Source organism: Lithobates pipiens, unplaced genomic scaffold (genome assembly GCF_037356315.1).
Source record: "Lithobates pipiens isolate NorthernLeopardFrog02 unplaced genomic scaffold, aLitPip1_a1.2 Scaffold_13, whole genome shotgun sequence".
Lineage (NCBI taxonomy): Eukaryota > Metazoa > Chordata > Amphibia > Anura > Ranidae > Lithobates > Lithobates pipiens.
In genome coordinates, this window is record NW_027507718.1 from 8,392,621 (window position 1) to 8,407,948 (window position 15,328).

General features: G+C 42.2%; 1 protein-coding gene across 2 annotated transcripts in view; it reads right to left on the bottom strand.

The window, feature by feature from the left end:
- AOPEP (aminopeptidase O (putative)) overlaps positions 1 to 15,328 on the bottom strand; it is a 613,303-nt gene that overhangs the window by 425,940 nt on the left and 172,035 nt on the right. For both annotated transcript variants that reach the window (XM_077474816.1, XM_077474818.1), the window contains exon 7: positions 7,915 to 8,104. In XM_077474816.1, the coding sequence (XP_077330942.1) occupies positions 7,915 to 8,104 (190 nt within the window). The remainder of the gene's footprint in view (positions 1 to 7,914; positions 8,105 to 15,328) is intronic.

The window sequence follows — 15,328 nt, forward strand, 5'->3', positions numbered from 1 at the left end:
AAATAATGGCGCATACAGATTTAGCCCTGTAGCCAGCAGCCAGCCTGCTTCTGTGGCAAAACTGATTTGCAGGCATCATTGCAGCTCACAGATCAGGAAAGAAGGTAATGCAACAAACAAGCAGCAAGTGAAAGTTGGAGAAATATTAAATTACTTTATCCCTATACTCATTTTAGTTCAGTAACAAAAATATTGAAGCCTGGTGAGGCTACCAGGCAACAAGCCTTTTCAAAAGAAGTGCAAGAGCTGCCATCATATTTTTTTTAAACCAGGAAAAACAGACAACAAGAGAAGTATAATACAGAAACGTATAGGAACGCCTTCTGGGTAATAAAAACCTAATGGCATCAAAACAACTTCCTTTAAATAATATATTTGTGATTTAATACTCCCAGAGAAATCTGAAATTCTATGGCAAAGTCACAGTATTAGCTTATTTTTGGCAAGAAAATCATAACATAAAAATAGTCCAACTGAGTCATAAATAAATAGATCATCACTCCGTCTGTTATTTCCCTGCACCAAGTGTTCTTGTTACCAATAATGACTGTTGAATCTATCCTGCACTATTAAGATAAGGAAAGAGGTTTGTGTATCAGCATACACTGCAGTTCTCGTTGTCATAAAAGATATAAACTATGATCTAAGTGTCACAAGCATTGTATAAAAATACTGCATTTTGTGTTTATGGTGATAAAGGCAATTAAGCACAATATTATATTACCTTAGCAGCTCAGTGCATGTAAAAATCCTGTTTTGCACTTATTTGAAAATAAGAATTTGTATGCAAACACAAAATAATCAGGTAAATAGGACTTGCCCCTTAAAGCATCTACAGTGGGTATAGAAAAGAATCCCCCCACTCACATTTTGTTGCTTTGCAGCCTGAACTGAAGACAGACACAGTTTTTGTTTTAGCTAGCTGCATTTACTAACTGCAACGTATAACATCCAAGTGTCAGATACAACACCAACGTGTCAGAATGTGATTAATTTAAATGGGGTGATTCTTTTCAAAATATGCATTTACTGTATAAAAATAAAACTTTACCGCAACAGGTCTCCCAAAGGAGTGTAAAATATACCTATTTCGTAATATCTAGCCCTGCCATGAAATGGCATCCACACTACAGTTCTCACTCCTACACTTGCATTATGACCTCCAGCAGACCATGGCTGAATTATCTTGATAAATGTTATTATAGAGGGGAAAACCCTGGTTTTTACTGCTGCAATAGCAATGTATTCAAACAGTCGTTATTCATCTAGCTAGAGGGAGCACAGCAGGTTGGAGAGGAAGGTGTGCAATATAGAAAATGCTGGGGTGGGACATGCCAAGGCAATGATTTATTTAAGTATAACATTTTGTGAATTTGTGACTTTTGCAAATAATGCAATAGTCAGTGCAAGGTTAATTTTAATGTGAAAAATATGACAAGTGAGCCCACACACACACAATCCTTTATATCTAAAGTAATATAAAGATAAGGACAAAAGCTAAGTATATGCTTGTAGATGTAGAGTCCAAAAAATAAAAATAAAATAGACTCCATCATTATTGGATATGAATGCCTTCACTGTGTCTCTTGGTGGAGAAAGTATATCGACGACATTATCATTTTATGGACTGGATCACAAGATCTTTTGGTGCAATTTGTAAAGAGCTTGAATGTTAATGACTGGAATTTAAAATGTACCTTAAATTTGGATGACCTCTACCTTTTATGTATCTTACTATTAAAGGAGTTGTAAAGGCAGAAGGTTTTTTATCTTCATGCATTCTATGCATGAAAATAAAAAAAGTCTTCTGTGTGCAGCAGCCCCCCTAATACTTACCTGAGCCCCATCTCTATTCAGCGATGTCCACCACTGCCTCGGTCATCTGGGACTCCCCTCTTCATTGGCTGAGACACAGCAGCAGGGCCAGTGGCTCCTGCTGTTGATCAAAGTCAGTGAGCCAATGAGTAGAGACAGGAGGCGGGCCAAACCGCAACTCCGTGTCTGAATGGATACACGGAGCTGCAGCTCAGTTCAGGTGCCTCCATAGCAATCTGCTTGCTGTGGGGGCACTTAAAGGGAGGGAGGGGCTGGGAGAGCTGAAGAGGGACCCAAGAAGAGGATCTGGGCTGCCCTGTGCAAAACCAACTACATAGAGCAGGCAAGTATAACATGTTTTGTTTTTTTGTTTTTAAATGAGACTTTACAATCACTTTAAGCATACCTCCCAACTTTTGAACTTCAGAATGAGGGACAAATGAGGGAGTAAGTGAGGTGTGGTGCACGTAATGGCAAAATATGGGTGTGGCCAATGTCTTAATGGTGGGAGGGGCTAAAGGGGGTAGTTAAACAAAACCCAGCTCTCTCACCTCTCACAAATGTCCCCCCAGCTCTCTCATCAATGCCCCCACCCTAGCTTTCTCAGCAATTCCCCCGCCCAGCTCTCTCACCAATGGTCCCCCCAGCTCTCTCATCAATGCCCCCCAGCTCTCTCACCAATTCCCCCCCTCCTCTCTTACTAATGGCCCGCTCAGTTCTCTCACCAATTCTCCCCTCCCCTCTTACTAATGCTCCCCCCAGCTCTCTCACCAACTATATATTTTTTTTTTTCCAAGACTAGAATGCACTCCACTGACCCTTACACTGACTTACCTGATTCCTACACTAACCTCTACACTAACCTACCTGATTTCAATACTGACAATTGCACTGACCTACTCGATTCCTACCCCCTCCATTGGGGGAGTATGTCACATCCTCAACTCTGAGGGGCTCATGCTGGGACTTGCAGACTTTCACTTTTGGGGGCTTACATCCCCCAAAAATTAAGGATTACACGTTTCAACATGAACTCCTCAGCTCTAAGAATGTGACTCCCTCCAAAATTGAAGGACTACAAGTCCCAGCATGAACCCGTGAGATCTAAGGGTTACACCCTTAGATCTCACGGGTTCATGCTGGGACCTGTAGTCCTTCATTAGGAGGGTGGGATCAGTGGCAGTGCTGGGGGGAATGGGCTCAGAGGCAGTGCTTGGGGGATCACTAACTCTCACTTGCTGTCACCTTTTAGTCAGTGGTTGGTTCCCCCACCTACATGCAAGAGAGGGGAGGAGAGAGAGGGGTGTGAGGATGGGGTGGAAAAGGAGGTGTGAGAAAGAGGGGGGGAGGGAGAGAGTGAGGGGAGTGGGTGAGAGAGAGAGGGAGAGAGAGGGAGTGAGAGGGGGTGAGTGAGAGAGAGAGGGTGAATGAGAGAGGGGGGTGGGGTGTGAGAGGGGGTGAAAGGGGGTAGGTGGCCTGTCTTCTTGCTGATGAGAGGGACAGCTGGGAGGGGACATTGGAGGAGTGCAGGGAGGCTCTGGGAGGTGCTGGGGGATGCTGCGCCCACTGCTGCTCAGGTCAGGGTGGCGACCGGTGAGGTCTTCTACCACTCCCTGTTGTTTCCAGCCAGCCTCCGTGGCTGAACCTCATGCTGCTCACCAATGCCGCCCGCCTTTTGAAGATCGCCACCGCGCTGGATATCGCTCCACTACCCTGCACCCCCCTGCCACTGGACCAGTGGGACTAGACAGGGGAGCAGTGGCAAGACTCAACTCAAAGGGCAGCTGCTTGAGGTGCAGAGGAGGAAGTTAAATCCTGCTCCGCTTTCGATACTGGGCAATGAGGGAGTCGTAGCTGTGATGTCACTAGTTGATAGACGCCAGGTGGCTCTAGCAACCAGTGACGAGGAGTAGACTCAGGATAGGTGGAGACGGAGCCAGAGCCAGCGCTACAGTTGCTCAGTCTGTCCAAGTCCCCTGCATTCCAGACTGTTCCCTTTCTTTTAATTAGAGGGGGCACAGAGCCACTGGTTCCGGGAATTCAGCTGAGGACCACGGGACTTACCTCAAATCACGGGACGGTTGGGAAGTATGCTTTAAGATCAAGATGGTGTAATTTTCACTAATCTTTTCAGAAAACCCACCGTGGGAAATTCACTACAACACACGGATAGTGCTCATCCCAAACATGTGATAAAAGGAATCCCTGTAGAACAGTATCTGCAACTACGCAGAAACTGTTCAAATGACAAAGTTTTTGAAACACATGCTGGGCTCCTGAGAAACAGCTTCCTTAGACGGGGCTATACTAGAAAGTCCATGAAACATGCTTACCAAAATCCAGTCCTCGTGAACTCTGTTTCAAGGTGAACAGACACAGGAGCAAATAAAAGTGAGAACTAACAGTACAACAGGCAAAGTGGCAAACATTGGCACCTATTGATCGATGATAATATCATCAGACGTTTGTGGATGACTGCCAGCACCAGACATTCAGACATGGACGACTATTGAAGGGTACTCTGGTACAGAGTGACTTTGAAAGAACAAAGGGACAGGACCCATGTGGAAGACATCCCAAGGGGACTTTTAACTGTTCTTTTTGTAGATTCATACTTTAACAAGCAGTGCAGTAAAATTGGGATCAATAAAATTCTTGCCCAAACATTTTGTAAATTGCAAAACTATTGGCGTTGTATATTTGCTCACTTGTGGCTGTGATGCCTTTTATGTGGGCAAAACATGCAAAATGTTTTGGCAATGTATTAAAAAGCATGTTGCTGACATTAAAAGGTGCTAACTTAGAAAGCCCAGTTGGGAGACATTTTGATGACAAACATGCGTATATTTTTTTACTCATTTCAATTCTTTGCTCTGGAAAGAGTACGTAGAGGCGATTTTGACCAGCATAAATTTCAAGTTGAGGTGAAGTGGATTCATGCTACAGCCCCCCCCCCCCCCGGACTTAACGATTCCATCAGTTTTGCCCATTTGTGACAGACATATAATATATTTAGCCATCTTTCTTTTCTCTTTGTCCCTGTAACAGACATGCCACAATATCCAATGGAGTTATGTTTTGAAATATAATTGAAGAATGGGAGCATGGAAGAGATGATCGGGGGATTTAGTGGTGGACTAATACCAATTTATTTATAATAGTTTTTTGTTGTTTGTGTTATTGTTTTGTTCTGTCTCATTTTTAGTTTATTTGTTCCTGCTTTCTGTGTTTAGGGCTAAGCACACTGCATCTTAAAGAAGCTCAAAGAAGCTGCTCTTAAAGGCTTTGATTTTTTTTTTGAGCTCTCATTTTCTTCTGCCTGGAAACTCCCATGTGGTAGACCAATGTGTCAATGCACATTATGGATTTTTAAGGAGTTTACAGAAATATGTTCTTACAGGCAGAAAAAACCCCCCACCAAACTTGCATTTTCAAGAGGAGCTTTCGAACAGAGAAGACGCCTAAGTGCCCGAAAACGTACGAAAAAGTTCAAAAAAAGCTCAAAGAAGCTCGAAAATGCACAAAAAAAAAATAGAAAATGAGCAGAGGGGAGGGTTTGTGAAGAAAACCAATTATGCTAGGAAGCTCAATAAAAACGCTCAAAAGAGCACAAAAAAAGCACAAGCTTCTTCAAGCTTTTAGCCAGAAAATAAAAGCTCAAATGCCTGTAAAAGCTACTTTTTGAGCTGCAGTGTGCAAGAGCCCTTAGGTTTGTTGCTGTGTGGTGGATGCTTTGCACCAGTCCAGGCTGTCCCATGTGGCATTTATTTGGTTTTGCTCGTTTTGATGCATTTTTTCCTCTCTGATATATCCTGTTGTATCAGAGTTGTTGAGTTGTGTCAGGTTGCACGTCACTCCCAGATTGTACGTTTTGATGTAATTTCCGACTTGGTGGCCATTTTGTTTGGCCTATTTTCTTTTGCCTTTTGAAAGGATATACATGGTTGGACATTACCACAATGCAGAACATGCACTGGGAATGGCATTTTCCTTTTTTAGAACTATTTATTCTCATCATAGAGGAAATGGTAGCCCTAATATACATTGTTTTTCATAGGGAGAGGACCTCCTCCAGCCTTCCAGGGTGTCACTCCAATAGTTTATTGAGAGATATTTGGTGGATGGGAATTGGCAGGTGGGATCTCGGAAGGTCCAGGGACTATTTAAAGGGTATTCTTAGTGAGCCTCCATTTCCTTTCTCTTTGGTGGTGGATGAGCAGAGATATGTGCTATCTATTGGAACACAACCAGTTTGGTAGGTTTCTTCTCTCTCTCATTTATCTATTTAGGACAATTTGGTACTTGTTTTACAATGTGAACAATTTTGTTTTACCATCCTTCGTTTTTTATTTTGTTTAGGCAGATTCATTTTGGGACTGCCTCTTCTGATCCATATACTCCAAATTTTGGGTCTGGATCTTGTTGAACTACACTATACTGGATCACTTTTGTCATACTTGGCCTCAAGGTTGGCATCTAGTTTGATTTGGTTTTGTTGTTATATAGCACAAATTTTAATTTAATTTAGTTACTAATGAGAGGATTTTACTATTCATAGATTATATGGCCCCATCTGTGAGCATGTATACACTATTGTTTTATCACTAGTGATCTGGCATAAGTTTTATGGCCTATCTTCCAGTACCCATTTTTTCACATCATTTTTGATGATGGAGTCTAATTTCTTTTTTTTATTACATGTGAACATACACTTAGCTTTCATCCTTATCTTTGTATTACTCTAGATATATAGGACTGTGGGTGTGGGTTTACTTGCACCCCCCCCCTTTACTGGTCCCCTCCTATACCTCCCCACAGCCTGGAAAGATGTGACTGGTCCTCCACAGATTCATGTTGTTTTTGTCCCTTCTTTTCCCCTCTCCCTTTCCTCTTTTCCCTTATATGGATAGCTTTCTGGGAAAAACAAAATCCTTCATATGTGTATTGTATGTGTATATCCATGCATCTATAATTATTGTATATTTTTTTCGTTCTTTCAGCTATATATATAGGATGTTTTACAGTGGATATGTCTTTTATGAGTAAATGTTTTGAAGAAGCGCCAACAAGCGCAAAACACATCAAATGACTCAATATTTATGACAGTAATCATGTTTTGTGTGTAAACTATTCGACTTTTGCACTTCTGCTTTTTAATATTTACAATACAATTTTGTATGTTGATGGTTTTACATATTCAATTGTCTCTGATATATTATTAATATACCAGTGGGTCACCCTAGAACACCCTTTCTCTTTCTTTGTTTTTGCAATTTTTGGGTTGGTGCCCCTCCGGTATAAGACTGCTTGAGCTACCAATTAAGTACCCCTCAGCTGACATGTTAGCCCCACATTATTTATAATGGTTAATGTACACCTTACTCATAGCACCACGGTGCCATTATTTGCACTGGATTTTATAACACGAGCCAATAAAGAAGTTGTTTATTTGAGCCAATTAGGAAGCTGTTTTATTGAAGATTTTCTGTGTTGCCAGATACTCCTTTATCCTCCTAGGAGGGTATGACAGCAGGCTAATGTTCAGTACAGGAGTGTGGAGGGTTTGACAGCAGGTAGTATGTGCAGGTGCAGAAAAAGGAAGAGGGTAATACTGGGGTGGGAATATGTGCAGGAGAGGAGTGTGGATGACCGTGGGCAGTATGTGAAGGAGTGGGATGTGGAGAGTATGGCAATGGACAGTAGAGGCATGCAGAGGGTATGATAATAAGTAATATGTATAGTAGGGCTTCTGATGTATGACAGGGGGCATACCTCCCACCAACAGTACCACTGATCTTAGTAGCCTTGGAGGGATAAATTGGCTGAAAAATCTTTATATCTATATTCTGATATCCCTTTCCCTGACACCTATATCACTATAGTGAGAGGACATTGCAGTGACGTAGCAATCAGAGAAAGGACAAACAGCATCCAGTGGGGGACCAGATATCTGACAAACCCAGAAATGTTATGGATGCTGAAAATGTCTGAAGTCAGCATAGTGGAAATTTAGAAAAGGGACAGTTACTTTAAATCAGAGGTGAGCTGGTAAAGGAAATTCATATAAATACATTGAAAACTTTTCAAAGAACAGTATACCTTTTGAACTTTTGCTGAGAATACATCCTCTAGGTGTGTAGCAAAGCCTTCACTTATCCATTCTTCTGTCCAATCACGTGCACCAATGGCCAACCCAAACCAAGCATGTGCAATTTCATGGCTGACACGTGTCAAGCAAAGCTGCTTTCTTCCAGACAGAACACTCTGAGACAGGTAGATAATGTGTGGGCTGGATCATAAAAATAAAGAGCAAATTACATATTAGGTGGCAGTCTTGTTGCAGCATGAACATCTCTCCTATTAGGTGTTCCTTTTTCGTTATGTCGATTTATTATTGTTAGTATGTGGTGCCAGGTTCTAACAAGCCTTTTGCATCACAGACATCCTTAACAAGGTTAAAAAAAAAAAACAGCAGCAAAAACAAAAGCTCACTGTCATTCGAGCACAATTTAAAGTGATTATAAGAGTCCATTTACACAGGGACGACTTTGGATCCGACTTGAAGTCGCCCCTAGTCGACTCAAGTCGTGCCACATGATAAAATCAATGTAAGTGAATGAGAGCCGTCTTCATGCACACTACTGAAGTCGCTCCGACTTCAGAAAAGGTTCCTGTACCACTTCAATCCAACTTATAGGCAACTTGATTTCAATGGGAGTTGCCTACAAGTCGGATCCCCTGTCTTAACTGAAGCAACTTTCCAGGAAGTAAAAATAGTTTTCTAGGCAAACCCCTCCCTCCCACAGAGCTGATTTTTATGTGATTGGCCACTGGCAAAGTCCCCTGTCCTGGAGGCGACTTCAAGTCGTGTTGTAAGTTGCCCCAAGTCACGCTGTGATTCATACTCAAGTTGTGTCCAAGTTGCCTCCCAAAGTCACGCTGGAAGTTGTGTTGCCCCTGTGTGAATGGACTCTAAGGGTTTATTTTTTTAAACAACAAACATATCATACTTACCTCCACTGCGCAGCTCGTTTTGCACAGAGTGGCCCCAAACCTCATCTTCTGGGTCCCTCGGTGGTTCTCATGGCTCCTCCCCACATCAGATAACCACCTAGGAAAAGCGCCCTCCCGAGGGGGTCAACTTGCGGGCGCACTCCCGAGTCCAGCATTCGGTTTTCATAGCCGCCGAATGTATGACTCGGCCTGCCCCCCCGGCGCCCGTGTCATTGGATTTGATAGACAGCAGCGGGAGTCAATGGTTGCGCTGCTATCAATCTATCCAATCAAGAGCCAAGAACCCAGGGCAGAGAGACAGCGCGTCCCCATCGGGTCAAGTTCCAGGGCTCAGGTAAGTAGCTGGGGGGCCAAGCACTTGCAGTTTTTTTTTTTAAAACACAAAGGTTTACAACCCCTTTAAGGCTAAAACTGGCAATAAAAAATGTTAATACTTTGTATTCACAAAATTTGAAAAATGTGTCCCTCCAAAGATAAACAAAGCAACAATTAAACCCTGAAAATTAAGTTTAAAAAAAATGTCTGGTTAAAAGGAAAAATCATTTTGGTTTATACAGTTTCCATATAATTTTACTCATAAGTATTGGGTTTGTCAAAATCAAAATTTAGTGATGGTAAGTGCTTGCAGAGCTGCAGTAATTAAGAGTGTAGCAGCGGAAACACATTGGCGGTTGCCTGTATGTGATTTCACTTCCTGGCAAATAAAGAGGTTTTTTAACACATATTCAAAGTGTTATCTGAGGGGATATACTAATTACTTGCAGAATTTTTAATACAATTGTGCTGCACAGTGAAGTATAGTGCAAAGAATAAGAACTAGACTGCAGAATTTGTAACATGCTAAAAACATCTATATATATATATACAGTATGCATGAAAACCAACTGAACTTTAACGCTAAAAAGTTTTAGTCGCTATGGAAACTGCTGCATCGTTTCATCTTCTGCAACTCAAAATCCTTTTAATTTGGCTAGTCATGCAGGTACAGATGTGCTTTATCTGAATGTCAAAAATACCACTTAGCATACGTACGCCAAACAAAATTATAAACGCAACACTATTGTGTTTCCCCCTATTTATCATGAGTTGAACTTAAAGAGCTACCACACAAAAGGCCCATTTCTCTCAAATATTGTTTACAAATCTGTCCAAATCTGTGTTAGTGAGCACTTCTCCTTTGCCGAGATAATCCATCTACCTCACAGGTGTGGCATAGATGTGGATTAGACAGCGTGATTATTGCACAGGTTTGACTTAGGCTGGCCACAATAAAAGGCCACTCTAAAATGTGCAGTTTTATCACACAGCACAATGTCACAGATGTTGCAAGTTTTGAGGGAGCATGCAATTGGCATGCTGACTGCAGGAATGTCCACCAGAGTTGTTAGTCTTGAATTGAATGTTCATTTCTCTACCATAAGCCCTCTCCAAAGGCGTTTCAGAGAATTTGGTAGTACATTCAACCGCAGACCACGTGTAACCACACCAGCCCAGGGACTCCACATCCAGCATCTTCACCTCTAAGATCGTCTGAGACCAGCCACCCACTGCAAAAATCAGTTTGCATAACCAAAGAATGTCTGCACATACTGTCAGAAACCATCTCAGGAAAGCTCATCTGCATGCTCGTCGTCCTCATTGGGGTCTCAAACTGACTGCAGTTCACAGTCGTAACCGACTTGAGTGGGCAGATGCTCACATTCAATGGTGTCTGGCACTTGAGAGGTGTTCTCTTCACGGATGAATCCCAGTTTAAACTGTACAGGGCAGGTGGCAGACAATGTGTATGGCATTGTGTGGGTGAGTGGTTTGGTGACGTCAATGTTGTGAATCGAGTGGCCCATGGTGGCGGTGGGGTTATGGTACGGGCAGGCGTATGCTATAGACAACAAAACACAAGTGCATTTTATTGATGCCATTGTGAATACACAGAGAAACCGTGATAAGATCCTGAGGACCATTGTTGTGCCATTCATCCACGGCCATCACCTCATGTTGCAGGGATCTATAAATAATTCATGGAAGCTGAAAATATCCCAGTTCTTGCATGACCAGCATACTCACTGGACATGTCACAAATTGAGCATGTTTGGGATGCTCTGGATCGGTGTATACGCCAGCGTCATAGGTGTGCACAGCCTATTGCATTAGGGTGTGCACCACAAAGCTCAAACACATTAGCGTATGCATGTGTATATATATACTGCCAGTTTCAGTAGAACAGTGGATGGTGTCAGTAGGGCAGTGGATGGTGTCAGTAGTTTTCATCATTTTTATTTCTTCAATTATAAATTTTTTCTAATTTCCTTAGGAGCCCCATTAGTGGGCTTTGGTGAAATATATGGGGCCTAAACATGGGGAATCTGCAGCACACGAGGTGATTAGGGTGTGCCCAGGCACAACTGGCACACCCTGTGCGCATGCCTATGGTCAGTGTGCTCCAGTCCTGCCAATATCCAGCAACTTCATACAGTCATTGAAGAGGAATGGACAAACATTGCGCAGGCCACAATCAACAACCTGATCAGCTCTATGCGAAGGAGATGTGCTGCACTGCGTGAGGCAAATGGTGGTCACACCAGATACTGACTGGTTTTTGGACCCCTGACCCCCAATACAGTAAAACTGCACATTTTAGGCCCCTTTCACACTGGGGCGGTAAAAAATAGCGGCTCTTTACCATCATATTTGCAGAGGTATAACCCCCGCTAGCGACTGAAAAAGGGTTAACACCACCCGTAAAGTGCTGCTTCAGTGGCGCTTTGTCGGCGGTATAGCCGTGCTGCCCCATTCATTTCAATAGACAGGAGCGGTGGAGGAGCAGTATACACACTGCTCCTTAACCGTTCCAAACTTTTTTTACCGTCCTGCTAGTGCACCGCTCCAGTGTTAAAGCCCTCGGTGCTTTCACACTGGAGAGACAGCAGCGGCTGTTTCAGGGCGCTTTGCAGGCGCTATTTTTATTGCTATATCGTCTGCAAAGTGCCCCAGTGTGAAAGGGGTCTTAGGCCGCGTACACACGGGCGGACTGGTCGCCCAACTTTGTCCGCTGAACAGTGTTTGGGCGGACAGTCCGCTCGTGTGTGGGCTTTCAGCGGACAGTTTCAGCGGACAGTTGGACGGACAAGGTTTTTCGGAATTTCCGAAAAACTGTCCGCTGAAACCTTGTTTGAGCGAACAGTCCGCCCGTGTGTAGGCTTGTTCGTCAAACAAAGTTGCGCGCATGCTCAGAAAGGATTTTCACGCCGAAAGCTATAATGCAGTGTATAGGACGTCGTATTTTTCGTCCCGTCGTACGTGCCGTTCACGTCATCACGCACGGTTTCAGCAAACTGTTCGTCCGTCGTGTGTGGCCATGTCCGTCCATGCTAAGTTTGAGCGGACTGTTTGCCGAAACTGTTGGACGGACAAAGTTGGGCGAACAGTCCGCGCGTGTGTACGCGGCCTTAGAGTGGCCTTTTATTGTGGCCAGCCTTAGGCACACCTGTGCAATAATCATGCTGTCTAATCAGCGTCTGGATATGCCACACCTGTGAGGTGGATGGATTACCTTGGCAAAGGAGACGTGCTCACTAACACAGATTTAGACAGATTTGTGAACAATATTTGAGAGAAATAAGCCTTTTGTGTACATAGAAAAAGCCATAGATCTTTAAGTTCAGGTCATTATAAATAGGAGCAAACACAAAAGTGTTGCGTTTATAATTTTGCTTAGTGTAGATGCACAAATTCTGAAATAACATGAATTAGCCACACAGAAAGTCTACGGTTTTCAATTACACTGGTAGACTTCCATTGAGAGCTACAGATCTGCATAGAGTTATTGTATTATACAGGAGAAAGCAAAGCCTGCAAATGCAATGAGCTATTAGGGCCACGCCATGTATATTTATATTTATACTCTACTGTATACCAGCATGTGTTCATGAAAGACAGAAGGTGATATTTGATCACTGCTGCGTTTTTTTTTTTTTGCACTATAAGTTTTTTTTTTTTTTAAAAGGGCTGACAATTTTAAAAAAAACACAATTTTTTACTTTCTGCTATAAACATATCAAATAAAAAAAAACTGTAAAAAAAAAAAAAAAAAAGATTAAATTTCTTCATACATTTAGGTCAATATGTATTCTGCCACAGATTTTTGGTTAAAGAAATATCCCAATAGGTATATATTGATTAGTTTGCACAAAAGTTATAGTATCTACAAACTATGGGATATTTTTATTTATTTTTACTAGTAATGGCAGTGATCAGCGTCCTATAGTGGGACTGCGATATTGCAGCGGACACTCAGACGCTAACTGACACTTTTTTGGGGATCAGTGACACTAATACAATGATCAGTGCTAAAAGTATGCACTGTCACTATACTATTGAAACTGGCAGGGAAGGAGTTAAACATCAGGGGCGATAAAAGGGTTAAACGTGTGCCTAGCTGGTGTTTTCTTACTGTGGGGGAGTTGCTTGTACTAGGGGAAGACATGGATCCATGTCCCTGTTTTGTAGAGACAGAGGATCCATGTCTTCCCTCCTGACAGAACGGCAATCTGCCAGACTGCCGTTCTGCCTGTGTACCGAGTGATCGGCAGGTGCTGGCGGACATGGAGTCTACGGTACCCGCCCATCGGCTCCCATTGGGAGTAATCCAATTACTCATCAAAATTGAAAGAGATCAGCCTTAATTAAAGCTGCTGGCTTAAATTGGTAAATATGAAAGCCAAATGTAAGAAAACACATATATTTAGTCAAAGAAAAAATGTGCAATACACTATATATTACCCCAAAATTTAAAAGTATTACATTTAAATCAAATTTATTGAGTACTGTCGCAAGTGTACTTATGCGGCTACAATCACTTCAAGCAAAATGGAATTCATGTAACAGTAATGACAAGATTTTAGATTTCAACAATTCCACAAACTGCCATTTGCTTGTTAGCTCATAAACAATCTACAAGCAGTTCTCAGACTAACCTGGTTACTCGTAAATATCAGGCCATATATGGGCTGCTTTAGCAATAGTTTGGTAATTGCGTATGGTTTCAACTGATTTTGTATTGTTCAATCCTACAGACAGTACACAATCTCAAAACCTACTTTGCCAGCTCATGTTTGAAGTAGGTCCTCAGAACTCTGAGAATATTAAAATGTATTGCATTGTTTCTGTTAAGACCAAACAATCTATGCTAAATATAACATGGCAGGAAAGAGGCATTATAACCCCCCAGACTATTTTGTCTGTTTTACCTTATCTCCTAAAATAAATATCCTGAGTTCATCTGTTTAGTTTTAACACATTCAATGCTGATTTATATATATATATATAACACGTAAATTTGTGCCTTTTTAGCACTCCATGTGGTTTGTACATCACATCATTTGTAAGCACATTGCAGTGATAAACTCATAATCATGGTGTCTCCCATCGTCCATTAAGTCTTTTTACTTTCCCAAAACCAGCTGCAACTGCAGAATAGATGCCCAATATCAAATCACATGCCATGCCTCGTGTACTTTACCGCTTGCTACACAACTGTTTAAAAACATTCGATCAGACACAGTCAGGTCCATAAATATTGGGACATCCACACAATTCTAATCTTTTTGGCTCTATACACCACCACAATGGATTTGAAATGAAACGAACAAGATGTGCTTTAACTGCAGACTTTCAGCTTTAATGTATTTACATCCAAATCAGGTGACCGGTGTAGGAATTACAACAGTTTGTATATGTGCCTCCCACTTTTTAAGGGACCAAAAGTAATGGGACAATTGGCTGCTCAGCTGTTCCATGGCCAGGTGTATGTTATTCCCTCATTATCCCATTTACAAGGAGCAGATAAAAGGTCCAGAGTTCAGAGTTCATTTCAAGTGTGCTATTTGCATTTGGAATCTGTTGCTGTCAACTCTCAATATGAGATCCAAAGAGCTGTCACTATCAGTGAAGCAAGCCCTCATTAGGCTGAAAAAACCAAACGAACCCATCAGAAATAGCAAAAACATTAGGTGTGGCCAAATCAACTGTTTGGAACATCCTTAAAAAGAAAGAACATACCGGTGAGCTCAGCAACACCAAAAGACCCGGAAGACCACGGAAAACAACTGTGGTAGATGACCGAAGAATTCTTTCCCTGGTGAAGAATACACCCTTTACAACAGTTGGCCATATCAAGAACACTCTCCAGGAGGTAGGTGTATGTGTGTCAAAGTCAACAATCAAGAGAAGACTTCACCAGAGTGAATACAGAGGGTTTTCCACAAGATGTAAACCATTGGTGAGCCTCAAAAACAGCAAAGCCAGATTAGAGTTTGCCAAACATCTAAAAAAGCCTTCACAGTTCTGGAACAACATCCTATGGACAGATGAGACCAAGATCAACTTGTAACAGAGTGATGGGAAGAGAAGAGTATGGAGAAGGAAAGGAACTGCTCATGATCCAAAGCATAGCACCTTATCAGTGAAGCATGGTGGTGGTCGTGTCATGGTGTGGGCATGT